The sequence below is a fragment of the Haliotis rubra genome, unplaced genomic scaffold, assembly GCF_003918875.1.
Source record: "Haliotis rubra isolate DU_JTF1 unplaced genomic scaffold, ASM391887v1 Scf1087, whole genome shotgun sequence".
Lineage (NCBI taxonomy): Eukaryota > Metazoa > Mollusca > Gastropoda > Lepetellida > Haliotidae > Haliotis > Haliotis rubra.
Genome location: NW_025764989.1, coordinates 126,904 through 154,731, shown reverse-complemented (window position 1 = coordinate 154,731; position 27,828 = coordinate 126,904). Strand labels below are relative to the sequence as shown.

The 27,828-nt window shown below is 41.9% G+C and overlaps 1 protein-coding gene across 1 annotated transcript in view; it reads left to right on the top strand.

The window, feature by feature from the left end:
* The window catches only part of LOC124282192, a 141,668-nt gene that overhangs the window by 26,975 nt on the left and 86,865 nt on the right, over positions 1–27,828 (top strand). Inside the window, exons 3-15 of the mRNA XM_046718161.1 lie at positions 1,285–1,318; positions 2,344–2,476; positions 6,359–6,419; positions 17,278–17,390; positions 18,231–18,316; positions 18,884–18,942; positions 19,899–20,020; positions 23,894–23,993; positions 24,309–24,417; positions 25,631–25,805; positions 26,102–26,291; positions 27,141–27,349; positions 27,602–27,726. Of these exons, the coding sequence (XP_046574117.1) occupies positions 1,285–1,318; positions 2,344–2,476; positions 6,359–6,419; positions 17,278–17,390; positions 18,231–18,316; positions 18,884–18,942; positions 19,899–20,020; positions 23,894–23,993; positions 24,309–24,417; positions 25,631–25,805; positions 26,102–26,291; positions 27,141–27,349; positions 27,602–27,726 (1,516 nt within the window). The remainder of the gene's footprint in view (positions 1–1,284; positions 1,319–2,343; positions 2,477–6,358; positions 6,420–17,277; positions 17,391–18,230; positions 18,317–18,883; positions 18,943–19,898; positions 20,021–23,893; positions 23,994–24,308; positions 24,418–25,630; positions 25,806–26,101; positions 26,292–27,140; positions 27,350–27,601; positions 27,727–27,828) is intronic.

Genomic DNA, 27,828 nt, shown 5'->3' with positions numbered 1-27,828 from the left:
ATACTCTATATACCTCCATCACCTGTAAATACTACCTCAATGCGTGATTGTGTGTTGTATACTCTATAATCCTCCATTATCTGTAAATACAGCCTCAGGGGCGGTGGGGTAGCCTAGTGGTTAAGATGTCTCGTCTTGGTGAACACGTGACCTGTGTGAGTTGGCCGTACGGAGTAGGTGGCGTTGTGAGGACCTGGAGTAGGATTGCTATAAATTCAAAAACTGAAATAGCATTTATAGATGTCAACAATTAAAGAAAGGTAACACATCTTCAGGATAGTCAGTGTATCAGACTGTGTGTGCTGCATGCACTACACTAATACATAAACAGAAGGAATCAATGTTAAGACGCTACTGTTTTAGAGACGGTGGGGGTAGCCTAGTGGTTAAAGTGTTCGCTGGTCACGCCGAAGACCCGAGTTCGATTCGCCACATGGTTACAATGTGTGAAGCCCATTTCTGGTGTCCCCCGCCGTGATGTTGCTGGAATATTGCTAAAAGCGGCGTAAAACCAAACTCATTCACTCATTAAATACTGCCTCAATACTTCAACGTGGCTTTTATGCACTATAATCTTCCACTACTTGTAATTACAGCCTCAATATTTCGCTGGCTTGCATACACCATATATTCCGTCATCGTCCATGAATGCATGTTGTCAGGCTGTATAGACCTATAAGAAATTAATTGTACGTTAACACTGATGATTTTGCAATTAAACACTCCCATTTAGCTCCCATTTTTACTTTAGGATAATTCAAGACATATATACATATAGTGTGTCCCGTGTCTGGATACTCCATACTTCAATCGTAAGAAACGTACCAGTAAATCTGTGGAATGTTAAAAATCTGACAGCTGAATGATCAAAGTTCCTTGCTGATTGTGTCCAAACTGCTGCACAGGCCGTCTGTTTGTTGTCGTAGCACTGTTTCTTTCTCTACACTTTCTTAGCAAAATGTTTTATGAGAAATTTAATTGCCTAGTTTACTGACAGGGCTACACATTATTTTTCTTTACAGCAATATGTGCAATATACTTCAAAGCTATTTTGCAACGTGCATAGGCCTTTTTTTACAGGGACACATGATAAGACTATCTATAGACTATGGAAAAGGAGGTGATTATTGCATAGGCGAGGAATTCTTGGTATTAAATATGTGTATGCCTCGTAGTCTTAACTCCGCCTTGAAGTTATATTGCTTTGCATGTCATGTTAGGGTGTCTGTTTTGATATTTTGATACCATACTTTTTATAAAGTTGATTTTCTTGTTATTTTTCAGATACCATTGGCCATCATTTGGACTTCTCGAAATGGTAATTGTCAAATCAAAGAGCGCGTATATATACGTTTAAATTTCTGAGATTGAATGGACATTAGACATACACTGCCGGACAAGAGTGAGTGAGTGAGTGAGTGAGTGAGTGAGTGAGTGAGTGAGTGAGTGAGTGAGTGAGTGAGTGAGTGAGTGAGTGAGTGAGTGAGTGAGTGAGAGTGGTGAGTGAGTGAGTGAGTGAGGAGGAGGAGTGAGTGAGTGAGTGAGTGAGGTGAGTGAGTGAGTGAGTGAGTGAGTGAGTGAGTGAGTGAGTGAGTGAGTGAGGAGGGAGGAGGAGGGAGGAGGAGGAGGAGGGAGGAGTGGTTTTACGCCACTTTTAGCAATATTCCAGCAGTATCAATACGGGGGCACAAGAAATGGGCTTCACATATTGTACCCATGTGGGGAAACGAACCCGGGTCTTCAGCGTGACGAACGGACGCTTTACCCGTTAGGGTACCTCACCGCAATCCGGACAAGAGAGAGATTACCCATGTTTGATGGAGGCTAAAAATGAAAGAAACAAACTGGTTATTTCATGGAAATGTTCTTGGTATTGATGTCACATTGGTGTTTGCCATGGATTTCACATCAGTGTTTGGGACCTTAAGTATGTGGTTTTCAGCCTAGCAACGTTTTTCGCTGCGAAAAGCTGCAAATTAAGTTATAACGCTGCGGGGTTAAGTTATTATCACTACTACAAGTAACGTTTGGAGGTTGGGTATTGGTTTGTCCTATAAAGTATTTCACTTGCCCGTCACTCTATATCGAGATTGATTGTGTAGAAGGCCACGGTATAGTGTGTGAGTGGTAGTAGCGTACTATAACGTTTCTGTGAAGTCCCGTGCTAAATCTAGTCCAAGGAAACACAGTCGTGCTAGTACTACCATATACGAAGCCTCTCTGTGAACATCGGGCAAACACAAACGTATGTTTTAGCACAGCCCTATAAACAGGTCTTCAAGATGACTTGCTTAACCATTTATTATCAAATCTACATATCGACATTCATTATGTATCTCACAGGTTCTCGTTTGTGATCACGCCCCAAGGCGAGATTCTCCACGTCTACCACCCTCCCGACGACGACGATGAAGCTGTTGCCATGAAGAAAGGAGCCGCCGCCATGTTCGCGTCTCGTCTCCACCACGCCACTGATGTAATAAGGGATTGCAATAAGTCTAGTCTCCCAGTGTTGAACTGAGCAACGTTCTCACAGACAGCATTCCCACTTCTCAATTCCTATAGTTTCATAGATGAATAGCAGTCTACAACTAAACCTAGTTAAGTCCTGGCGTCAAAACGTGGTGGGAATTCTCCCTTGATTTCAAAATATAGTATTCACAGAAACTATTGAGAAAGTTGTTTCGGCAAATACGTGATACATGTATATAAACTGTTACCAGTAGAAGTTTTACTCAAATGAATATGCTGAGATATGATTCCCTTACAGTCGAAGTGTCTTTTCAGTACTTTGTGATAACTCCTTGCCCTGCAATACACGACTGAATGCGCCTAGGTACACTACCGATCAAAGTTTGTGGGAAATCGTGTGGCAGCGTATCCCAATATTCTACCACTTCTTTCTTCATATCTTTTTCGGTTTATTCTGTTAATTCTGTCCCATATATTCCCAGTAGAGTCAAGATCTGGGTGCCGTTCCACTAACCGATCTTAGCCCTATGCCAATCGTAAACCCCTAAAATCCTAATCTTAGCGTGACGTTACGATCGGCATACCGTTCCACTAACCAATCTTACCTAAGTCAATCGTAAAGTTAAGATTCAAAGTCTAAGTTGCTCATGACCAACTTAGGATAGCTAAAATCAATCGTAGAGAAACCAAAATGGTGACTTTCCTATTCTTTGTGAAAAATAAGAGCGAGCATTTCACCGTAAGCGTCCCCTAAAGTCCCCCATGAAATGAATTTGTATATTTCTGTGATGTAAACAAACACTGCACTGAAGCCTTACAAATGTCAGGCCAGTCTGACCACTGTCGTCATGGGAACACAACCGAGCGAGTCGGTGTAACACATTTGTACAACAATATTGCAACGTCATGGTTAAGAATAACGACAGCCGTGAAGTGAACAATGTTCTGAAGCAAAAAGATACAAATATGTTTGATTTCACTGCGCATATTTGGTGTGGGATTCTAAAGACAGGCCGCGTGTTATTCAAGACCACTGACAGATTCTACATACGTTATATATAGCCTCGTCACGCCTTTTTTATTCTGATTGACAAGGTTCAGGCACATATTAAAAGCTCTGACACAATTGCCATTTTTAAAGTCCAGACTTAAAACCTGTTCTCAGTATATTACTTATAATCTCGGCTGTAAATATTCTCGTGTAAATTATCTGTACACAGCGCTTTGAGCATGCCCAAGGATGTGGAATAGGCGCACTATAAATATGCATTTATTATTATTATATTATGCTTGATACCCAGCGTTCTCACGCACTTGCACCTGAAACCAAGGTGCTCACTACCCTAATATTTTGCTCTAGGTTTTTTCTCCACGTTTACACTTGGTTGGAAAAATACCCATGAAGGCCCGGGTTAGAATACTTCAATAACCCATGCCTGTCGTAAGAGGCCACTAACGGGATCGGGTGGTCAGGCTCGCTGACTTGGTTGACACATGTCATCGGTTCCCAACTGCGCAGATCGATGCGCATGCTGTTGGTCACTGGATTGTCTAGGTTAGAGTCGATTATTTATAGCTAAGATACATAGCGTTCACTAACATGAACGCTCATGCTAGTGAACGCTATGCATCTTAGCTAGATTATTTACAGACCGCCGCCATATAGCTGGACTATTGCTGAGGGCAGCGTAAATCTAAACTCACTCACTCACTCAGTTGGTTCGTAAACTACTTCCATCATTTGCTAGACTATGCAAAGGGAGATAACTCGTGCCTCGCATTCCTCTATCTCTCGCACGAAAGAGTCTCGATCTAAGCTTGGATCGGATCGTAAGATCGGTTAGTGGAACGGGTGTAACTTTTAGCTAAGACGATTGTAAAATTGGCGTAACTTGCTAAGATTGATCTTAGTTAAGATCGGTTAGTGGAACGGCACCCTGGGCTGTAGCTGGGTCAGTCAAAAACTTTAGTCTAAAACACTGTTGTCTGAAAACCACTGTTTTGTGTAGCCCCCAGTACGTTTTAGGTCGTCATCATGCTGGAAAATCCAATTATCTTCATACAGTCTTCGGTCCGTTGGAAGGAGGTGACCAAGATGCCCCTGTCTATTGCTCAATCCCAACTCCTGACTGCGTATTCTTCAAAGTTCTGTATACTGTAGACAGAGGAATGTCATGTCTACCAGCTAACTTTTTTCCAATAATCACATTCCTTTCAAAATCATCTGGAACCAGCTTTCCTTTCTTTTCTCTTCTACTGTCACACCTGCAATGACAACAAAGGAAGCCGTCTGCGACACCTGGGGAGATAACTCTTGATGTAGTAAGGCTCATTCTTAAGCCAACAAGAGTTGGGAGAAACTATAGTCATCGAACATTTAACAATCAAACTTTAGTTGTGTTCAAAACTACGATATAAACTCCAAAAACCATTTCATTTCTATTTCGGTGAGTACTTTAGCACTGGTTGACACGTGTAGGCCATGGCTCCTCCACCACATCTGTCCACCTGTTAAATGCAGTTCCGCGCTAGTTCGTGTTGATGTCATTAGACACGATGTCTCCCATCCCGTCGTTGCAGATTCATCGCTGATCCAAACGCATCGCAAGCTCCCCAGGTTCCATACCTGTACTCTGTTGCACCATTGGACACGTCGTGTCGGTGTAGTCGTGTCAGGTCAGGTTCAACTTTTGGTCGATATGCTCGAATTCCCATTTTCTCTCAGATGATTTATGAAGGTTCGCTCGGACATTTTTCGAGGCACCTGTCCTCCATGATGAATTTGGTTTGACCTTTTATAGTCGATGTCTCTACCAATGTTTCCACCCCATAGAATCGAGTGGAAAACCTTTTCTGCATGGACTTTTCATGTTTCGTTTCTTTTTTTATGACAAACGCTTACAAACACATTTTGGGATGCGTTTGCTCTCAATACACAGGAACCATGACATGATTAACGAGATTCAAACATAGGAATTGTCTTAATGACGAATGCTGTCAAAATATATCGAAATGAACTGCTGAAAACGCCTGTGCGTTTTTGTTGCTGTTTTGTAAAGAGTGTATTGGGTAGCAAAGTGGATTTAAACTGTGAATTATATTATTTCGACCATGTGATTAATATTGATTATGGACTTAACGTCAACACCAGGGAACAACCAGTCTGGATTATTCGCCAAAACGGGTTCAATACAGCATAGAAGACAAAGTAGATGTGTACATATTACAATTTTTCTCTGGTTATGACTGCAGGCGTTGGCGCCTTGACTCGACATATATTTGGCTCTTTTCAGCAGTTCAGAAACAAATACATCTACACTGATTTGTAGTAATACCGACTACTAAAGATCAGTGCTATGGAGTGATGCTAGGAAAGAGACACACCACTTGGAAATGACAAATAATGCTCCTATCTACCTATAGTTTGTGAATCAAAGTTGTCTTATGTGCAGAGTTACGTCCCTTATACATTTCAGGATCCTCTGAACATCTTGGTCTGTCAGCACCATAATCCTGCTCGAGAAATTCACCAAACAGTTACGCATCTTCAAATATTGAACGCAGATAGCTGCGCTCAGTACCAAACGAATGTTTAATCATTCAAACTGTAGCTCATTGCACGTATCTAAATAGACAAGTGTTGTGTTTTCCGGAGCAGCAGGATGCATTTCCCAGAGTTACCTTCCTGTTGAATGTGTCGACTAGACAAGAATCGGGAAGGTGTAATGTTAGACATAACAACAAGTGTATTATCGTTTCCCGACGGTGTAGTGTGCAGTCTATGCTATGGTTGCCGGTTGACTCGATTTTTACAGGGAATAGATATTGTACTGATTATTACTGTTTAAGGAACAACACAACAAAATGTCTTTGGTTGTCTTTTCAGGGTCAGGTGTATGCAACTGACGACGGCTGGGGTTATCACGTGAGAGAAACTGGACATGAGGGTAAGGATCGGGGTAGGGTCTGAGACCGGGCAGGCATTGGGTGTCAGAGTTAGTATTGACGACTTGGGTGTCAGGGTTAGTATTGACGACTCTGGTGTCAGAGTAAGTATTGACGACTTGGATGTCAGAGTTAGTATTGGCAACTTGGGTGTCAGAGTTAGTATTGACGAATTGGGTGTCAGGGTTAGTATTGACGACTCTGGTGTCAGAGTAAGTATTGACGACTCTGGTGTCAGAGTAAGTATTGACGACTTGGATGTCAGAGTTAGTATTGGCAACTTGGGTGTCAGAGTTAGTATTGACGAATTGGGTGTCAGGGTTAGTATTGACGACTTGGGTGTCAGAGTTAGTATTGACGACTTGGGTGTCAGGGTTAGTATTGACGACTTGGGTGTCAGAGTAAGTATTGACGACTTGGGTGTCAGGGTTTGTATTGGCGACTTGGATGTCAGAGTTAGTATTGGCGACTTGGGTGTCAGAGTTAGTATTGACGACTTGGGTGTCAGGGATAGTATTGACGACTTGGGTGTCAGGGTTAGTATTGACGATTTGGATGTCAGAGTTAGTATTGGCGACGTGGGTGTCAGAGTAAGTATTGACGACTTGGGTGTCAGGGTTTGTATTGGCGACTTGGATGTCAGAGTTAGCATTGACGACTTGAGTGTCAGGGTTAGTATTGACGACTTGGGTGTCAGGGTTTGTATTGGCGACTTGGATGTCAGAGTGAGTATTGGCAACTTGGGTGTCAGAGTTAGTATTGACGAATTGGGTGTCAGGGTTTGTATTGACGAATTGGGTGTCAGGGTTAGTATTGACGACTTGGGTGTCAGGGTAAGTATTGACGACTTGGATGTCAGAGTTAGTATTGGCGACTTGGGTCTCAGAGTAAGTATTGACGAATTGGGTGTCAGGGTTTGTATTGACGAATTGGGTGTCAGGGTTAGTATTGACGACTTGGGTGTCAGGGTTAGTATTGACGACTTGGATGTCAGAGTAAGTATTGGCGACGTGGGTGTCAGAGTAAGTATTGACGAATTGGGTGTCAGGGTTAGTATTGACAACTTGGGTGTCAGGGTTAGTATTGGCGACGTGGATGTCAGGGTTAGTATTGACGACTTGGGTGTCAGAGTTAGTATTGACGACTTGGGTGTCAGGGTTAGTATTGACGACTTGGGTGTCAGAGTAAGTATTGACGACTTGGGTGTCAGGGTTTGTATTGGCGACTTGGATGTCAGAGTTAGTATTGGCGACTTGGGTGTCAGAGTTAGTATTGACGACTTGGGTGTCAGGGATAGTATTGACGACTTGGGTGTCAGGGTTAGTATTGACGATTTGGATGTCAGAGTTAGTATTGGCGACTTGGGTGTCAGAGTAAGTATTGACGACTTGGGTGTCAGGGTTTGTATTGGCGACTTGGATGTCAGAGTTAGCATTGACGACTTGAGTGTCAGGGTTAGTATTGACGACTTGGGTGTCAGGGTTTGTATTGGCGACTTGGATGTCAGAGTGAGTATTGGCAACTTGGGTGTCAGAGTTAGTATTGACGAATTGGGTGTCAGGGTTTGTATTGACGAATTGGGTGTCAGGGTTAGTATTGACGACTTGGGTGTCAGGGTAAGTATTGACGACTTGGATGTCAGAGTTAGTATTGGCGACTTGGGTCTCAGAGTAAGTATTGACGAATTGGGTGTCAGGGTTTGTATTGACGAATTGGGTGTCAGGGTTAGTATTGACGACTTGGGTGTCAGGGTTAGTATTGACGACTTGGATGTCAGAGTTAGTATTGGCGACGTGGGTGTCAGAGTAAGTATTGACGAATTGGGTGTCAGGGTTAGTATTGACAACTTGGGTGTCAGGGTTAGTATTGGCGACTTGGATGTCAGGGTTAGTATTGACAACTTGGATGTCAGGGTTAGTATTGACGACGTGGATGTCAGGGTTAGTATTGGCAACTTGGGTGTCAGGGTTAGTATTCACAACTTGGATGTCAGAGTAAGTATCGACAACTTGGGTGTCAGAGTAAGTATTGACGACTTGGGTGTCAGGGTTTGTATTTGCGACTTGGATGTCAGAGTTAGTATTGACGACTTGGGTGTCAGGGTTCGTATTGACAACTTGGGTGTCAGGGTTAGTATTGACAACTTGGGTGTCAGGGTTAGCATTGAAGACTTGGGTGTCAGAGTTAGTATTGACGACTTGGATGTCAGAGTTAGTATTGGCGACTTGGGTGTCAGAGTAAGTATTGACGAATTGGGTGTCAGGGTTTGTATTGGCGACTTGGATGTCAGGGTTAATATTGACGACTTGGGTGTCAGGGTTTGTATTGACAACTTGGGTGTCAGGGATAGTATTGACAACTTGGCTGTCAGAGTTAGCATTGACGACTTGGGTGTCAGGGTTAGTATTGACGACTTGGGTGTCAGGGTTTGTATTGGCGACTTGGATGTCAGAGTTAGTATTGGCGACTTGGGTGTCAGAGTTAGTATTGACGAATTGGGTGTAAGAGTTTGTATTGACGAATTGGGTGTCAGGGTTAGTATTGACGACTTGGGTGTCAGAGTTAGTATTGACGACTTGGATGTCAGAGTTAGTATTTGCAACTTGGGTGTCAGAGTAAGTATTGACGACTTGGGTGTCAGGGTTTGTATTGACGAATTGGGTGTCAGGGTTAGTATTGACGACTTGGGTGTCAGGGTTAGTATTGACGACTTGGATGTCAGAGTTAGTATTGGCGACTTGGGTGTCAGAGTTAGTATTGGCGACTTGGGTGTCAGAGTAAGTATTGACGAATTGGGTGTCAGGGTTAGTATTGACAACTTGGGTGTCAGGGTTAGTATTGGCTACTTGGATGTCAGGGTTAGTATTGACAACTTGGATGTCAGGGTTAGCATTGACGACTTGGATGTCAGAGTTAGTATTGGCAACTTGGATGTCAGGGTTAGTATTGACGACTTGGGTGTCAGGGTTAGTATTGACGACTTGGATGTCAGGGTTAGCATTGACGACTTGGATGTCAGAGTTAGTATTGGCAACTTGGGTGTCAGGGTTAGTATTGACGACTTGGGTGTCAGGGTTAGTATTGGCAACGTGGATGTCAGGGTTAGTATTGACGACTTGGGTGTCAGGGTTTGTATTGGCGACTTGGATGTCTGAGTTAGTTTTGACAACTCGGCTGTCGGTGTTAGTATTGACGACTTGGGTGTCAGGGCTAGCATTGACAACTTGGGTGTCAGGGTTAGTATTGGCGACTTGGATGTCAGAGTAAGTATTGACGAATTGGGTGTCAGAGTAAGTATTGACGACTTGGGTGTCAGGGTTAGTATTGGCTACTTGGATGTCAGGGTTAGTATTGACAACTTGGGTGTCAGGGTTAGTATTGACGACTTGGGTGTCAGGGTTAGTATTGACGACTTGGATGTCAGGGTTAGCATTGACGACTTGGATGTCAGAGTTAGTATTGGCAACTTGGGTGTCAGGGTTTGTATTGACGACTTGGGTGTCAGGGTTAGTATTGGCAACGTGGATGTCAGGGTTAGTAGTGACGACTTGTGTGTCAGGGTTTGTATTGGCGACTTGGATGTCAGAGTTAGTATTGACAACTCGGCTGTCGGTGTTAGTATTGACGACTTGGGTGTCAGGGCTAGCATTGACAACTTGGGTGTCAGGGTAAGTATTGACGACTTGGATGTCAGAGTTAGTATTGGCGACTTGGGTGTCAGAGTAAGTATTGACGAATTGGGTGTCAGGGTTAGTATTGACGACTCTGGTGTCAGAGTAAGTATTGACGACTCTGGTGTCAGAGTAAGTATTGACGACTTGGATGTCAGAGTTAGTATTGGCAACTTGGGTGTCAGAGTTAGTATTGACGAATTGGGTGTCAGGGTTAGTATTGACGACTTGGGTGTCAGAGTTAGTATTGACGACTTGGGTGTCAGGGTTAGTATTGACGACTTGGGTGTCAGAGTAAGTATTGACGACTTGGGTGTCAGGGTTTGTATTGGCGACTTGGATGTCAGAGTTAGTATTGGCGACTTGGGTGTCAGAGTTAGTATTGACGACTTGGGTGTCAGGGATAGTATTGACGACTTGGGTGTCAGGGTTAGTATTGACGATTTGGATGTCAGAGTTAGTATTGGCGACGTGGGTGTCAGAGTAAGTATTGACGACTTGGGTGTCAGGAGTTTGTATTGGCGACTTGGATGTCAGAGTTAGCATTGACGACTTGAGTGTCAGGGTTAGTATTGACGACTTGGGTGTCAGGGTTTGTATTGGCGACTTGGATGTCAGAGTGAGTATTGGCAACTTGGGTGTCAGAGTTAGTATTGACGAATTGGGTGTCAGGGTTTGTATTGACGAATTGGGTGTCAGGGTTAGTATTGACGACTTGGGTGTCAGGGTAAGTATTGACGACTTGGATGTCAGAGTTAGTATTGGCGACTTAGGTCTCAGAGTAAGTATTGACGAATTGGGTGTCAGGGTTTGTATTGACGAATTGGGTGTCAGGGTTAGTATTGACGACTTGGGTGTCAGGGTTAGTATTGACGACTTGGATGTCAGAGTTAGTATTGGCGACGTGGGTGTCAGAGTAAGTATTGACGAATTGGGTGTCAGGGTTAGTATTGACAAGTTGGGTGTCAGGGTTAGTATTGGCGACTTGGATGTCAGGGTTAGTATTGACAACTTGGATGTCAGGGTTAGCATTGACGACTTGTATGTCAGGGTTAGTATTGGCAACTTGGGTGTCAGGGTTAGTATTCACAACTTGGATGTCAGAGTAAGTATTGACAACTTGGGTGTCAGAGTAAGTATTGACGACTTGGGTGTCAGGGTTTGTATTGCGACTTGGATGTCAGAGTTAGTATTGACGACTTGGGTGTCAGGGTTCGTATTGACAACTTGGGTGTCAGGGTTAGTATTGACAACTTGGGTGTCAGGGTTAGCATTGAAGACTTGGGTGTCAGAGTTAGTATTGACGACTTGGATGTCAGAGTTAGTATTGGCGACTTGGGTGTCAGAGTAAGTATTGACGAATTGGGTGTCAGGGTTTGTATTGGCGACTTGGATGTCAGGGTTAATATTGACGACTTGGGTGTCAGGGTTTGTATTGACAACTTGGGTGTCAGGGATAGTATTGACAACTTGGCTGTCAGAGTTAGCATTGACGACTTGGGTGTCAGGGTTAGTATTGACGACTTGGGTGTCAGGGTTTGTATTGGCGACTTGGATGTCAGAGTTAGTATTGGCGACTTGGGTGTCAGAGTTAGTATTGACGAATTGGGTGTCAGAGTTTGTATTGACGAATTGGATGTCAGGGTTAGTATTGACGACTTGGGTGTCAGAGTTAGTATTGACGACTTGGATGTCAGAGTTAGTATTTGCGACTTGGGTGTCAGAGTAAGTATTGACGACTTGGGTGTCAGGGTTTGTATTGACGAATGGGTGTCGTCAGGGTTAGTATTGACGACTTGGGTGTCAGGGTTAGTATTGACGACTTGGATGTCAGAGTTAGTATTGGCGACTTGGGTGTCAGAGTTAGTATTGGCGACTTGGGTGTCAGAGTAAGTATTGACGAATTGGGTGTCAGGGTTAGTATTGACAACTTGGGTGTCAGGGTTAGTATTGGCTACTTGGATGTCAGGGTTAGTATTGACAACTTGGATGTCAGGGTTAGCATTGACGACTTGGATGTCAGAGTTAGTATTGGCAACTTGGATGTCAGGGTTAGTATTGACGACTTGGGTGTCAGGGTTAGTATTGACGACTTGGATGTCAGGGTTAGCATTGACGACTTGGATGTCAGAGTTAGTATTGGCAACTTGGTGTCAAGGTTAGTATTGACGACTTGGAGTGTCAGGGTTAGTATTGGCAACGTGGATGTCAGGGTTAGTATTGACGACTTGGGTGTCAGGGTTTGTATTGGCGACTTGGATGTCTGAGTTAGTTTTGACAACTTCGGCTGTCGGTGTTAGTATTGACGACTTGGGTGTCAGGGCTAGCATTGACAACTTGGGTGTCAGGGTTAGTATTGACGACTTGGATGTCAGAGTAAGTATTGACGAATTGGGTGTCAGAGTAAGTATTGACAACTCGGCTGTCGGTGTTAGTATTGACGACTTGGGTGTCAGGGCTAGCATTGACAACTTGGATGTCAGGGTTAGTATTGGCGACTTGGATGTCAGAGTAAGTATTGACAGGTGGGTGTCAGAGTAAGTATTGACGACTTGGGTGTCAGGGTTAGTATTGGCTACTTGGATGTCAGGGTTAGTATTGACAACTTGGGTGTCAGGGTTAGTATTGACGACTTGGGTGTCAGGGTTAGTATTGACGACGTGGATGTCAGGGTTAGCATTGACGACTTGGATGTCAGAGTTAGTATTGGCAACTTGGGTGTCAGGGTTAGTATTGACGACTTGGGTGTCAGGGTTAGTATTGGCAACGTGGATGTCAGGGTTAGTAGTGACGACTTGTGTGTCAGGGTTTGTATTGGCGACTTGGATGTCAGAGTTAGTATTGACAACTCGGCTGTCGGTGTTAGTATTGACGACTTGGGTGTCAGGGCTAGCATTGACAACTTGGGTGTCAGGGTAAGTATTGACGACTTGGATGTCAGAGTTAGTATTGGCGACTTGGGTGTCAGAGTAAGTATTGACGAATTGGGTGTCAGAGTAAGTATTGACGACTTGGGTGTCAGGGTTAGTATTGACAACTTCGGTGTCAGGGTTAGTATTGGCGACTTGGATGTCAGAATTAGTATTGAAAACTTTGATGTCAGGGTTAGTATTGACGACTTGGATCTCAGAGTTAGTATTGACAACTTGGGTGTCAGGGTTAGTATTGACGACTTGGGTGTCAGGGTTAGTATTGACGACTTGGATGTCAGGGTTAGTATTGACGACTTGGATGTCAAAGTTAGTATTGACGAGTTGGGTGTCAGAGTTAGTATTGACGACTTGGGTGTCAGGGTTTGTATTGGCGACATGGATGTCAGAGTTAGTTTTGACATCTCGGCTGTCGGTGTTAGTATTGACGACTTCGGTGTCAGGGCTAGCATTGACAACTTGGGTGTCAGGGTTAGTATTGACGACTTGGATGTCAGAGTAAGTATTGACGAATTGGGTGTCAGAGTAAGTATTGACAACTCGGCTGTCGGTGTTAGTATTGACGACTTGGGTGTCAGGGCTAGCATTGACAACTTGGGTGTCAGGGTTTGTATTGACGACTTGGATGTCAGAGTTAGTATTGGCGACTTGGGTGTCAGAGTAAGTATTGACGAATTGGGTGTCAGAGTAAGTATTGACGACTTGGGTGTCAGGGTTAGTATTGACAACTTCGGTGTCAGGGTTAGTATTGGCGACTTGGATGTCAGGGTTAGTATTGACAACTTTGATGTCAGGGTTAGTATTGACGACTTGGATGTCAGAGTTAGTATTGACAACTTGGGTGTCAGGGTTAGTATTGACGACTTGGGTGTCAGGGTTAGTATTGACGACTTGGATGTCAGGGTTAGTATTGACGACTTGGATGTCAGAGTTAGTATTGACGACTTGGGTGTCAGAGTTAGTATTGGCAACTTGGGTGTCAGAGTTCGTATTGGCAACGTGGATGTCAGGGTTGGTATTGGCCACTAGGGTGTCAGAGTTAGCATTGACGACTTGGGTGTCAGGGTTAGTATTGGCAACGTGGATGTCAGGGTTAGTTTTGACAACTTGGGTGTCAGGGTTTGTATTGGCGACTTGGGTGTCAGAGTTAGTATTGACAACTCGGCTGTCGGTGTTAGTATTGACGACTTGGGTGTCAGGGCTATCATTGACAACTTGGGTGTCAGGGTTAGTATTGACGACTTGGATGTCAGGGTTAGTATTGACGAATTGGGTGTCAGAGTAAGTATTGACAACTCGGCTGTCAGGGTTAGTATTGACGAATTGGGTGTCAGGGTTAGTATTGACGACTTGGGTGTCAGGGTTTGTATTGACGACTTGGATGTCAGAGTTAGTATTGACGACTTGGGTGTCAGGGCTATCATTGACAACTTGGGTGTCAGGGTTAGTATTGACAACTTGGATGTCAGGGTTAGTATTGACAACTTGGATATCAGAGTTATCATTGACGACTTGGGTGTCAGGGTTAGTATTGACGACTTGGGTGTCAGAGTTAGTATTGACGACTTGGGTGTCAGAGTTAGTATTGACAACTCGGCTGTCGGGGTTAGTAGCGACAACTTGGATGTCAGGGTTAGTATTGACGAATTGGGTGTCAGGGTTAGTATTGACGAATTGGGTGTCAGGGTTAGTATTGACGAATTGGATGTCAGGGTTAGTATTGACGACTTGGATGTCAGGGTTAGTATTGACGACTTGGGTGTCAGAGTTAGCATGGACAACTCGGCTGTCGGGGTTAATATTGACAACTTCGATGTCAGGGTTAGTATTGACGAATTGGGTGTCAGGGTTAGTATTGACGACTTGGGTGTCAGGGTTAGTATTGACGAATTGGATGTCAGGGTTAGTATAGACGATTTGGGTGTCAGGGTTTGTATTGACAACTTGGATGTCAGGGTAAGCATTGACGACTTGGGTGTCAGGGTTAGTATTGACGACTTGGGTGTCAGAGTTAGCATTGACAACTCGGCTGTCGGGGTTAGTATTGACAACTTGGATGTCAGGGTTAGTATTGACGAATTGGGTGTCAGGGTTAGTATTGACGACTTGGGTGTCAGGGTTAGTATTGACGAATTGGATGTCAGGGTTAGTATTGACGACTTGGATGTCAGGGTTAGTATTGACAACTTGGATGACAGGGTTAGCATTGACGACTTGGATGTCAGGGTTAGTATTGACAACTTGGATGTCAGGGTTAGTATTGACGACTTAGGTGTCAGGGTTAGTATTAACGACTTGGGTGTCAGGGTTTGTATTGACAACTTGGGTGTCAGGGTAAGTATTGAAGACTTAGGTGTCAGAGTTAGTATTGGCAACATGGATGTCAGGGTTAGTATTGACGACTTAGGTGTCAGAGTTAGTATTGACGACTTTGGTGTCAGGGTTAGTATTGACGACTTAGGTTTCAGAGTTAGTATTGACGACTTAGGTGTCAGAGTAAGAATTGACGAATTGGGTGTCAGGGTTAGTATTGACGACTTGGGTGTCAGGGTTAGTATTGCAACTTGGGTGTCAGTGTTAGTATTGGCCACATCGGTGTCAGGGTTAATATTGGCCACTTGGGTGTCAGGGTTAGTATTGACGAACTGGGTGTAGAGTTAGTATTGACAACTTGGGTGTCAGAGTTAGTATTGACGAATTGGGTGTCGGGGTTAGTATTGACAACTTGGGTGTCAGGGTTAGTATTGACGAATTGGGTGTAGAGTTAGTATTGACAACTTGGGTGCCAGAGTTAGTATTGACGACTTGGGTGTCAGAGTTAGTATTGACGACTTAGGTGTCAGAGTAAGTATTGACGAATTGGGTGTCAGGGTTAGTATTGACGACTTGGGTGTCAGGGTTAGTATTGCAACTTGGGTGTCAGTGTTAGTATTGGCCACATCGGTGTCAGGGTTAGTATTGGCCACTTGGGTGTCAGGGTTAGTATTGACGAACTGGGTGTAGAGTTAGTATTGGCGACTTGGGTGTCAGAGTTAGTATTGACGAATTGGGTGTAGAGTTAGTATTGACAACTTGGGTGCCAGAGTTAGTATTGACGACTTGGGTGTCAGGGTTAGTATTGACGACTTGGATGTCAGGGTTAGTATTGACGAATTGGGTGTAGAGTTAGTATTGACAACTTGGGTGCCAGAGTTAGTATTGACGACTTGGGTGTCAGGGTTAGTATTGACGACTTGGATGTCAGGGTTAGTATTGACGACTAAGGTGTCAGAGTTAGTATTGACGACTTGGGTGTCAGGGTTAGTATTGGCAACTTGGGTGTCAGGGTTAGTATTGGCCATATGGGTGTCAGGGTTAGTATTGGTCACTTGGGTGTCAGGGTTAGTATTGACGAATTGGGTCTAGAGTTAGTATTGACGAATTGGGTGTCAGGGTTATTATTGACAACTTGGGTGTCAGGGTTAGTATTGACGAATTGGGTGTAGAGTTAGTATTGACAACTTGGGTGTCAGAGTTAGTATTGGCAACTTGGGTGTCAGGGTTAGTATTGACGACTTGGGTGTCAGGGTTAGTATTGACGACTTAGGTGTCAGGGTTAGTATTGGCGACTTGGATGTCAGGGTTAGTATTGACAATTTGATGTCAGGGTTAATATTGACGACTTGGATGTCATGGTTAGTATTGACGACTTGGATGTCAGGGTGAGTATTGACGAATTGGGTGTCAAGGTTAGTATTGGATAACCGTGGATATTTTCATTTGTGGGTGAGTTGACGATTGGACGAGATGAGATTGAGATGGTTTAGTTGTAAAGGATGGGTTTGTTGCATCATTACATAACACATACAGAAAGGGGACATACATAAAATAGCATAACGTGATTTGGCAAGAATACTACAAAAAGCAAAACTGCTTCAAACAGTAGGGTGAGTTAGTATAGTTTTACGCCGCTTTTAGCAATGTTCCGGCAATATCACAGCGGGGGACACCAAAAATGGGCTCCACACATGGTATCCATGTGGGGAATCGAACCTGGGTCTTCGGCGTGACCAGCGAACACTTTAACCACTAGGCTACCCCCACCGTCTCTAAAACAGTAGAGTCTTAACATTGATTCCTTCTGTTTATGTATTAGTGTAGTGCATGCAGCACACACAATCTGATACACTGACTATCCTGAAGATGTGTTACCTTTCTTTAATTGTTGACATCTATAAATGCTATTTCAGTTTTTTGAATCTATAGCTATCCTACTCCAGGTCCTCACAACGCCACCTACTCCGTACGGCCAACTCACACAGGTCACGTGTTCACCAAGACGAGACATCCGGGTCACCACCCCATCGAGCACGCGACATCAGATTATACCAAGGTGAACCGATAACACTTTTATATGACACATCATAGTGTACAACAGTGATGCTGATATTGCATAATGGGTGAAAAGGATGTAAAATCTTTCGTCAACGAACGGAGAAGATTCGGCCTCAGAATCCCCCAGTTTCAGATTCAAAGAGATTCGGACTCAGACACCTGTTCAGACTGATTCAGATTCAACGACTCATCAATGTTTTACTATCAATTGTTTGACCGATCTAAGGTCGGATGCACATAGCAAATGCGCAAACTCATCTTACTGTTTCTTTTTCTTTTCCCCTTTAATTGACAAATTTTATAATATATAATTATTCTCAGTTATGCAATGCCGTATACAAATAGAGACACGAGTCCCATATGTATTAAAACAGAAAACACATGGTTATTCACTCACAAATTACAATAATGCTTGAAATAACTGTATGAAATAGTAAAGTCACGGACCCGTGAAGATTAGGATTGGAATTAGTCTTCAGGAACCCATGCTTGTCATAAGAGGAAATAAATATAAAAATAATAACAATGAAATAGTATAGCAGAAGCTTTTCTAAGGAATAGTTTTAAACAGTTATAAACTTGGTCATCTATCCAGAGAGGACCGAAGGCGTTAAATGCTGTGACGGAGTTTGTACTGTACGCGAACATTTTAGGAGAGCCTTATGCAATTTTCTTTTTCTCACAATGAACATTTGTCAGACCAAAACTACTGCAGTATCATATAATGTACTCATGCTAAAATATAGCAAGACGAATAAGTCAAAGTGTTGACCATTTTGATTACCATAGGTATGCATATATACTTGACTATATGACGATATGGTGGGCGTGGTTTCAGACGCTGTATTACGACACTGCCCTTGGAACAATGCACACCATTCAAGTGAAGGAGAAGTTCCGGGTTATGCATAAGACTGCAGAAGGGTGAGGATATTGAATAATTCGCTTGAAAACACATTTTACTGTTGATATTATTTGTTAAGCACGGTTTACCAGTCAACCCCGGCATTCCCTGTGCAGAGTTGCGTCCCTTAGTTGTACACTGTTTGGCGCTCCTGATGTTTCCAGGTTTGTGGTAAATGATCCGTGCATCAGTGCATACCATCCACACCAAGCCAACATGATGGTATATGACTGAAATACTGTTCAAACCTATCTGAAAACAGTGTGGATTGGACGAGTGTTTCGCGCTGGCATCATCATTATCATTAATCAAATAACCATCATCATACTCAATCTTTTATATTTAGTGGGCTGTATGTAACGTCGCTCTGAGAGTAATTTACCCTCATTTCAGATCAATATGAGATATTGACAATGGTCGTTAACTCTAACAAGATTACAATTATTGCTTCGGTAACCTTAACGATCGAGTGTATGGCGTTCTGGGACATGCCCCTCTCGGTCTTATCACAATGGTTGTACTGGTCAGTCATTCAACTTGCATACCTGGTACTGTCGGTAACTATGTTATTTTCTGCCACTCACTAGATATGACCCGTATGAAAACAGTCGTCCCGTCAAGGCGGTCAACAACTTCACAGAAATGGGTGAGCAGTTATATCTAGTTATGACAGACCCTTACGGTTATCAATGGCGGTAAATATTTTACAGATGCTTCTGCGAATTTGTGCACAATCTGTTTCGGTGTGTTGGGTGTTGCACTTGCGGCATTAAAAAAAAAAACTTACATGGATTTGACTCAAGACAGATGTACATTTTACCGAGACTCACAGTGTCCCTAATTAAATTCAAATACACTTGACAAGAAGCATTTATACAAAAAATTTAAATCAAATCTCAAAACCCACCTTTTTGCTAAATATTATCCTCAATAGCCTTTATTGTTTTTGTATTATGCACCTATTCATCGTAGTTTTCTTGCTCTGTATATATAATGTATTTATTTTAAGGTACTTATGTAGCGCCAAGAGCTTGCTTCTGAGCGTGGATATGTGCGCGTTATAAATATGCACTATTATTATTATTATTATGATATTATTAAATCAACATATGAAATGAATCCATACATGGATCCAGACATATGACGAAAGCTATAATAGTGAGCGAGTGAGTAGGGTTTTACGCCGCTTTTAGCAAAATTCCAGCAATATCATGGCGGGGGACACCAGAAATGGGCTTCACATATTGTACCCATGTGGGGAATCGAACCCGGGCCTTCGGAGTGACGAGCCAACGCTCTAACCACTAGGCTACCCCACCGCCCAGAAAGCTATGATAATACGCCTGGATCACCTTACTTGAATAAAGGAAATTAATTGACTTATGTGATGGTTAATAAGCGTAATTATTTTCTCAATATTACCTTTCGGTCTGTACTTTAAACCTAGGTCCTAAAAAGCTGTTACCGCGCTTGGAATTGAATGCACAATGTATTGGATGTACCTCGTCGGTGTTTACTTACATGAAACTTGTTTCAGTGTTATGAAGAAGAGTACATCAAAACTGTATTATGTGACATATTCAACATGATTTCTGTCTCCAGAATTACCCGAGATGTCAGCGCAAGGTACAGGAAAGCTGGTGTTCCTCAGCAAACACAAGGTAGTCAATACTCCCAGCAGACCAAAGACAGACATCAACACGGCGTCCATTCATATCAAACAGGTAACCGGTTTGATAAACAAATGCATATATTTTTCATTCAAACTAGGGAGTGAAGCCCCGTCTGTCACGTTACCTAAATTTCTGTTCAGTAAATGTACATACATAAGAAAGCGATGAGACTTTACTCCTGATCAGCTGCAGATGAAACTGAGTGAGTGAGTGAGTATAATGTAAGTCACGTCGACAGTATTTCAGCCATATTGTAACTTGATCAAGTTATATAATTTCAAACAACACATTTCAAACTAAAACCTGTCACCAAAGGACCGTAAAATAACTAAATATTCACAGATATAGGTCTAAAACTAGTATGTAAATATTAAAATGTGACTGTTTACAACAATACAATCTAAACATGGGCTATGGTTCACCACTAGCCAACATTAAGCCACCACCCCAGGGACCATAAGGGTTTACGATACTTCTGCTACCTGCAGGGTATCACAGGTGGATTTACACCATCCCTCTGGCTACCGGCGATGTGTTGACGGTGAAGCCAAACAGTTAAAATTAACAGAAATGCTATGATTAAGAACACGGAGGATGAAAAATACTGTTAATGTCATTTGAATTAAGAATCTTCTCTGGAGGACAATACCTTTACGATGCTTCAACCCCCTTTGAAGGTACAGGCACTAACAATCAAAGTTATTGATTCACTCGTCCAAATTAAAATATTTACTTCCTATTTACACTATATATTCGTATCAAAATTTATCAATGAATCAATATATATTTTGAAAAGCAATAAGTGAAATCTTGAAATAGTTGCCCCTTGCAATGTTATTCTTTCATCAAAAGGGATACAAAAAGTAGCATCCTCAACTTTCAATAAATATTCACGAGTATATCTGAAATGGCCAAGACGTCATCGTCTTAATATGACGTCTTCAAATCTGGAAGGTGTAAAGTAGGTGTAGCCGATACCTGGTTTAATTTCATGTAATGTATTAATACCTACTTGCGAATGCCACTTTTGCATTAGATCACGGATGTGATATCTAATAGCAGTTTTGTAGTCGCTGTATGGTATAAGGCGTGGTGTCACAGATTTGTTGAGAGCTGCCTTTGCAGGAGCGCCAGCCATTGTGTTACCTACTATGCTAACATGACTAGGTAGCCAACAAAAGACAATATCTCACCGGCTAGTTGAAAGATGATTATATAGCTCTAAATTTTTTAAAATAAGTGAATGAGTTGGAGAAAAATTATTTAATGCCTGAAGACATGAAAGAGAATCAGAAAAATACAATTTTGAAACTGTCTATACACAGACTGTCTTTGAATGTATAAGCCCATTTCTGGTGTCCCCTGCCGTGATATTGCACTTTGATTGTATGACAAGGCGGTAAGCATAGCATGATACTCAGCGGTAAAACGATAATGTCTGGTATTCTGGACCATGATTCTCCTTTATAAAGGGGCTTCAAAACGGAATCTTAAGGAGGATTCAAGGGATTTGAACGTAATTTAGCAATATATTGGAGAGATAATTTAATGAGGCTCGTTTGCCTCAACATAAAAGGGAGATGTTCTAAAGGCAGCCAGCCAGACATAATAGTTCTTTGTAGTGGATAGTGTCCAGTTTCTTTAAATTACTCTTGCAGGCTCCAGCATATACACTGGATCCATAGTCCAATTTAGAACGAATCAGTGATCTATATAAGTGAAGGAGGGTTGTCTGATCCCCTCCCCACTTTGAGTTTGAGACGACTTTTAACAGGCCTTCCGGCATTTAGTCTTCAAATATTTGATATGTGGCAGAAATGTCAAACGATGGTCGAAAATCAAGCCCAAAAGCTTGTTTTCCTTCATAACATTAATTGGAGTGCCATCTAAAAAATAATTCGGGCTGGTTATGGACATTATATTTTCGAAAGAAATGTATACAGTTTATCTTTATCTGTGAAAACTTAAACCCATTCTCAAGTGACCATTTATAAATTTCATTTAGACACAACTGTAATTTTCTTTCAATGGTGTACATATTTTTACCACGACCTGAAACATTAAAATCATCCACAAACAATGACCCATCAATTGAGTCATTTAATACTTTTGAAAGACTATTTATGTTTATACTAAACAAATTCAAGTCACAGACACAATACTGCCTAATGGAACCCCCTGTTCCAGATTATAATGGTCAGACAGGTTTGCTCACACACGTACTTGAAATTATCTGTCTGTTAAAAACTGAGATATAAAATGAGGCAAACGGCCTTTCCAAACCAAAATACCATGTTTCCATGTTGTATCATAAGCTTTTTTCAGGTCGAAAAAGATTGATACGAGTTGTCCAAATATCATCAATAATATGTAAGTGTTTCAAGACATGAGTTGGGTAATTGTTTTAGAAGCTGATAGTGGATGTCGCCGTATTACGGACTTGTACTTTTCTTGGGTTTTTTTCTGAAATTGTGGATTATAATGTGACAATGAAGAATGTGCAGCTAAAGGTTCACCCAACTTATTTGCAAGGTCGGATTTATCCGTTAATATATTGTGTTCATCTTTGACATGATGAACATTACATTTTGTACCTTTGCCTTTGCCTTTTTGTATCATGATCCAAACCTCCGTCACAGGTGTACGTGATTTAATCTTTGATACAAAATTCTTCCAGGACTGTCGCCTATATTTTGCTTAAACGTACGTCGAGCCTTGGCACTATCGATTTTTAACATTATCAAGATTATGAACTGTAGGATGACAGCGAAAGTATTTCTCAAGCCTTCTTCCTGCACTTCCTCGCCTTTTTACAATCGCCAGTAAACCATGGTTTACGACAATGTGGCTTAGCAGAGGACTTAGGAACAGTAACATCAGCTATTTCATTTAGTTTATCTAAGAACAGCTGAATAGGATCTGGGATATTAAATGTCGGATTTTAATGTGTCAGTTCAAAGTGTCTGAAATAAAGGGTAATTACCCAATTTAAAATTCTACCTCATTGCAGGTGGGTCATCAGTCCGATTTATAGCTGAGAGAATTGTGGGCCAATGGTCACTTCCACAAAGGTCATCATGGACCAACCTTTCAAACTCATTATTTATATTTGGATCTGAAAGTGACAAATTAAGTTCAGAATGTGTTCCTGTACCAGGATGCAAATATGTGGATGATCCAACAATTAAATATATATAAATTTAAAGAAAGATAATATTTTAGACGATTGGTCACTTTAACTTGTATTATATATACATGGTATCTGATAAGCTTGGAATCATAAATATATTGGGGATTATAGTGAGTGAGTGAGTGAGTGCGTGAGTTAAGATTTAACGTCACATTGGCAATTTCTCAGCCATATCGTGACGAGAACAATGTAATTCATATCAATGAAAAAAATAAAAATTCAGAAAATATAAACCTGTCATCGAAGGACAGTAAAACTACTTGAATATCACAGCTCTAAATTTAAAACTAGTACGCTATCATAAAAATATATCACTATAGACAACAATACAATATAAAACCGGGCTATAGATCATTAGCAACTGAAGGCTGTTCCCCATACTAGGGACCATGGGGATTTACAGTATCTTTGCTACCTGCATGGACCCTAGCAGGATTTACACCATCCCTTCAGCAGCTGGCGATTGTAGGAAAAATTAACCAAAATTAGTCAAAGTCAGAACAACACACAATTTAAACAATATAAATCCCCTTGCATGTTCATGAAACTTAGCTTTGTCGTTCAGTTGACCTTACGCTGACAGTCATGTCAGTTGGTGACAGACAAGAAACCAATAAAATAACAGAATGCAGAAAATGTGCCAAACGTATGTGCGCATTTGATAGGAAAAATGTATTGGATAATGAATCTTCATAGTCGTACTGGACCTCAGCATCCTAATCATTTCATTGTAGGTGAAGAGAAAGAAGGCAGCAGTCAGTGAGAAGGAATACCTAAAGTTTGAGCAGTACATGAAGGGGAACCTCACGTGCATGCGAAACGAGCCAGATAAAGGTTCTATTATGTGATGATTGGATCAGAGGTCTTGATGTTATACAGTCCTGTAAATACATACAGGCTTCTAAAGCACACATTTGGCTCATTGTAAACACAAGTCTCAAAACCACACAATTGATTTGGTTGTAAATTGTAGATTCTTAAGCATATAGGTGATCTAGATTTAGATGCCAACTGCTAAAGTAAATGGTTAATCCATTTGTAAATTCAGGCTTCTAAATCATATAATTGAATGTGAATACAAGCTTCTAAAGTATACAAGAAGGGGAGAATCTGGAATATTTTAAATAATTTGTGGTTTTGTTTTTTCAGGTTCGAAAAAATTGAACAAATGCTTCACTGAACTTGTTGCCGTTCTCCGGGACTTACCTGACAAACAGTTGACTCTCCTTGCCAAACGCTACCTGACCGACAGGCCGAGGTGAATAAACCCTTGTGAATAAACCCTTAAAGTATTTACTAGACACAAATTGAAACAGTTTGATGGCACTTGTCTGATATAAATCAATATTTTATGTTTTATTTATTTTTGCATATGCATTTATACACTTGTACAAGATACACATGTATCAAACTATGTTCGTATTTGGACACTCTGTTAAGGGATATTTATCATTTATCATCTTCTAACATATTAGATAAGTGGTATATGTCTTAAGCTGAAAGGTATTAACTGCCAGGTATATTATTGTACCGCGTGTGTGTAAAATGTATATCTTATAGCATACCAGTTAATCATAGTGACCTTAGCTAAGATCATCGTTATCCAATTTTACCTAGTTTTACTTAGTTTACCTATTTGTACCAACATAAACATGTGTTACGGTTAATAATTTGCCGACAAAAGGTTTAAGAGTCCCCTTTGAACCAGCAGTATAGAACACAGACAAGTCTAAAATATTCAATAATATATTGAGCAAACAATGAGCAAACTACAATCAATGGCAATACAGATATCTAGTACAATGCAATTGTGTCACAAATCTAAAATATTGGGTCACAAATATCAAATATTAACTCACCAGAGTCTTGACATTAACAGTGAGAACAGATTTACTGATTGAAGGTTGTTTACAATGAGAATAGACGAATAGACGGTCTTGAAATGTTGACAGACAGACTTGACGATGGTAGCCTCGGTAGGCAGATGACGGCAGACATGTGTGTATAACTCTAGTCAGGTAATAAATCCCGTGTAATTCCGTGTGTGTGTGTCAACACAACAACCAGCCTTTATATATACTGACACAATTCTCGAGCATTCTAGCAAAACTAGGTAGCAGCATAATCCACTCAGAATGTTATCGAAATTCGTCGAACATAGGACTGGGAGTCAAAGCAAAATAAAGCTAAGGGATGCAACTCTGGAGCGCTATCAAAATGGTGTACCGCTAAAAGTACTATTGCCATTGAACATACATGATGCATGATGTGAGCCGCAACCTACTCTCAAAACTTTAAACACTGTGACCCACAATAACTATCACCTAATCAATGATTTTACAAGTTACAAAAAAACCACTCTCATGACATATTTCCACACTGGTAGATGCATATTAAGACATCATTGTAACAACGATACCTGGAAACAGTGGTGCACTTTTTTGTCAGTCCTCCATTCCATCTATTTACAGACTGACTAAGACCTTCAAGGACCAGAACCACATGTTTGATGCTATCGCTGGTCTGACCACAGACCTGTCTCAGCAGCTTCTGCTGGACCTTGTCCTCAACAGATCCAGACCCGACTCCTCCCTCGTTAAGAGATTCATGTTCCACATCGTCTCCCTTGATGAACCACCGATAGACGTAAGTGTAAATATGTTTGGTATAACAGTTACAAGCTCATGTTGTACATCATCTCACTTGATGGACCACATATAGACGTAAGTGAAGATTGGTCTTGTATACCGGTTTCATGCTGATGTTGTACATCATCTCACTTGATGGAACACCAGTACACGCAAGTGTAGATTCCCCCGTTATTCGTTGAAAGAACGCCGATTGAACACGACTATTATCAGTACTAAGTTTCGAGGTGTCAACTGTGGAAGGAAGCCAAGAGAGGACTGCAATGATGAGAGTTTTTTCTCTCATTGGAACAGGACATCATCACAAAACTGAAGAGCCTGTGTTTTGAGCGGGAGAAGGCCCCCGAGGCTTTACAAGAACACGAAACATATAACAGGATGGTGCTGGCGTTGGGGGCGGTTGCTAGGCGACTGTTGGACGCTGGGAGGAAGGAGGAGGCGGTTGATATTGTCACGAAGTTGGAGGGATGGCTTGGAGTACATGGTGAGGATAACTCTTTGATTTTAGAACTCATCAACAGCGTCGAACATGGTTTGGTATTTTGACTAAACTGTTGATAGATATATGCTCGCTGAAATTTCACTTCACAAATCTGACGTTTCCTTTAGTGGTGATTTTTGTACATATTTACCGTGTCTAACAAGGCAAGGTGTAAGAGGGTCACATCTTAGATAAGAACAACAGTCATCTGTGAAATCTGGTTTTGCTGACTATTTTACAACCTAAAGTCACTGTCCCATTGTACACGATGTTGAACCAGCATATTAGTACACTGTTGCATTGTTACACTAACCCGTCTATTTATTACGACATAAACCTGTCGACTGCAGAAAACCCGTGAAGATCGGGGTTAGAATTGATCTTCAGTAACCCATGCTTGTCGTAAGAGGGGATTAACGGGATCGGGAGGTCAGACTCGCTGACTTGGTTGAGACATGTAATCGGTTCCCAATTGCGTATATCGATGTTCATGCTGTTGATCATTGGATTGTCTGGTCCAGACTCGATTATGTACAGACCACCGCCATATAGCTGGAATACTGTTGTGTGCGGCATAAAACTCATTCACTCACTCGACTGCAGAGAAATGCGCACTCCAAAGTGTTACCTTTGACCCGAAGCAGTTCACCAATTTTCCCATCTGTGCCGAGTGACATGGGATTCCTGGTGAGACTGTATGGCATGCCAATTTGCTTAGGCTAGTCACAGATTTGTCTGTGACTGATTGCATACTTTACGAATCGAATGATATTGCCAGAAACAGATTCCCTAACTTACTTTCATCCCGATCTTGAGCCTGTCGTAGATTACTTATCTGCACATCTTTTCCAGATCCCTGGCTTTTCCGCACAAAGCGATCCACCATGACAGAAATTGAAGTCCTTGATGACGACCGCTGGAGAGTTATCTTGCTGGGATCTCTGGGTAATGCCGGTCTCGACCAATCATTTGAGATGATTGTGTCACATGTCAACACAACCAACTCTCAGTGGGTGAAGCGGGCTGGGATACACGCCTTAAGGAAGTACCAACAAGAAGGGGTACGCACACAATTAACTTTATACCTAACAAAAGAGGTTATTCACTACATTTTCGTTCATTCAAATAGGCAATAGCTGAACAAATAATATGAGGTATTACGCTCTTAAATGTAAAAATCATTCTTGAACTGTGATTCTCACCAAATGGTATTTGGTGGAGGCACCAAGCAATGGTTTACATCAATAGAAAGTACCTGAGTGGGGATACGAGAGAACTCATATGTATTAATGATACATCATTCCCTGATCCAGGCAGCACATCTGATGTTGAAGACAGCCCTGTACGATGACGACGAGAAGGTCCGATATGAAGCCCTGCTACAATACCAGGCTCACCCAAAGGCAGCGAGAATAGCTCCCATGTACAGAGAAGAAGGGTGGATATTGAACATTTTCATCTGTTCAACAAGTCATACACATTCTATTTTCATGGCATACTTTGTGTCTTCCAAACCTTGAAGTCCATTCAACCCCTAATT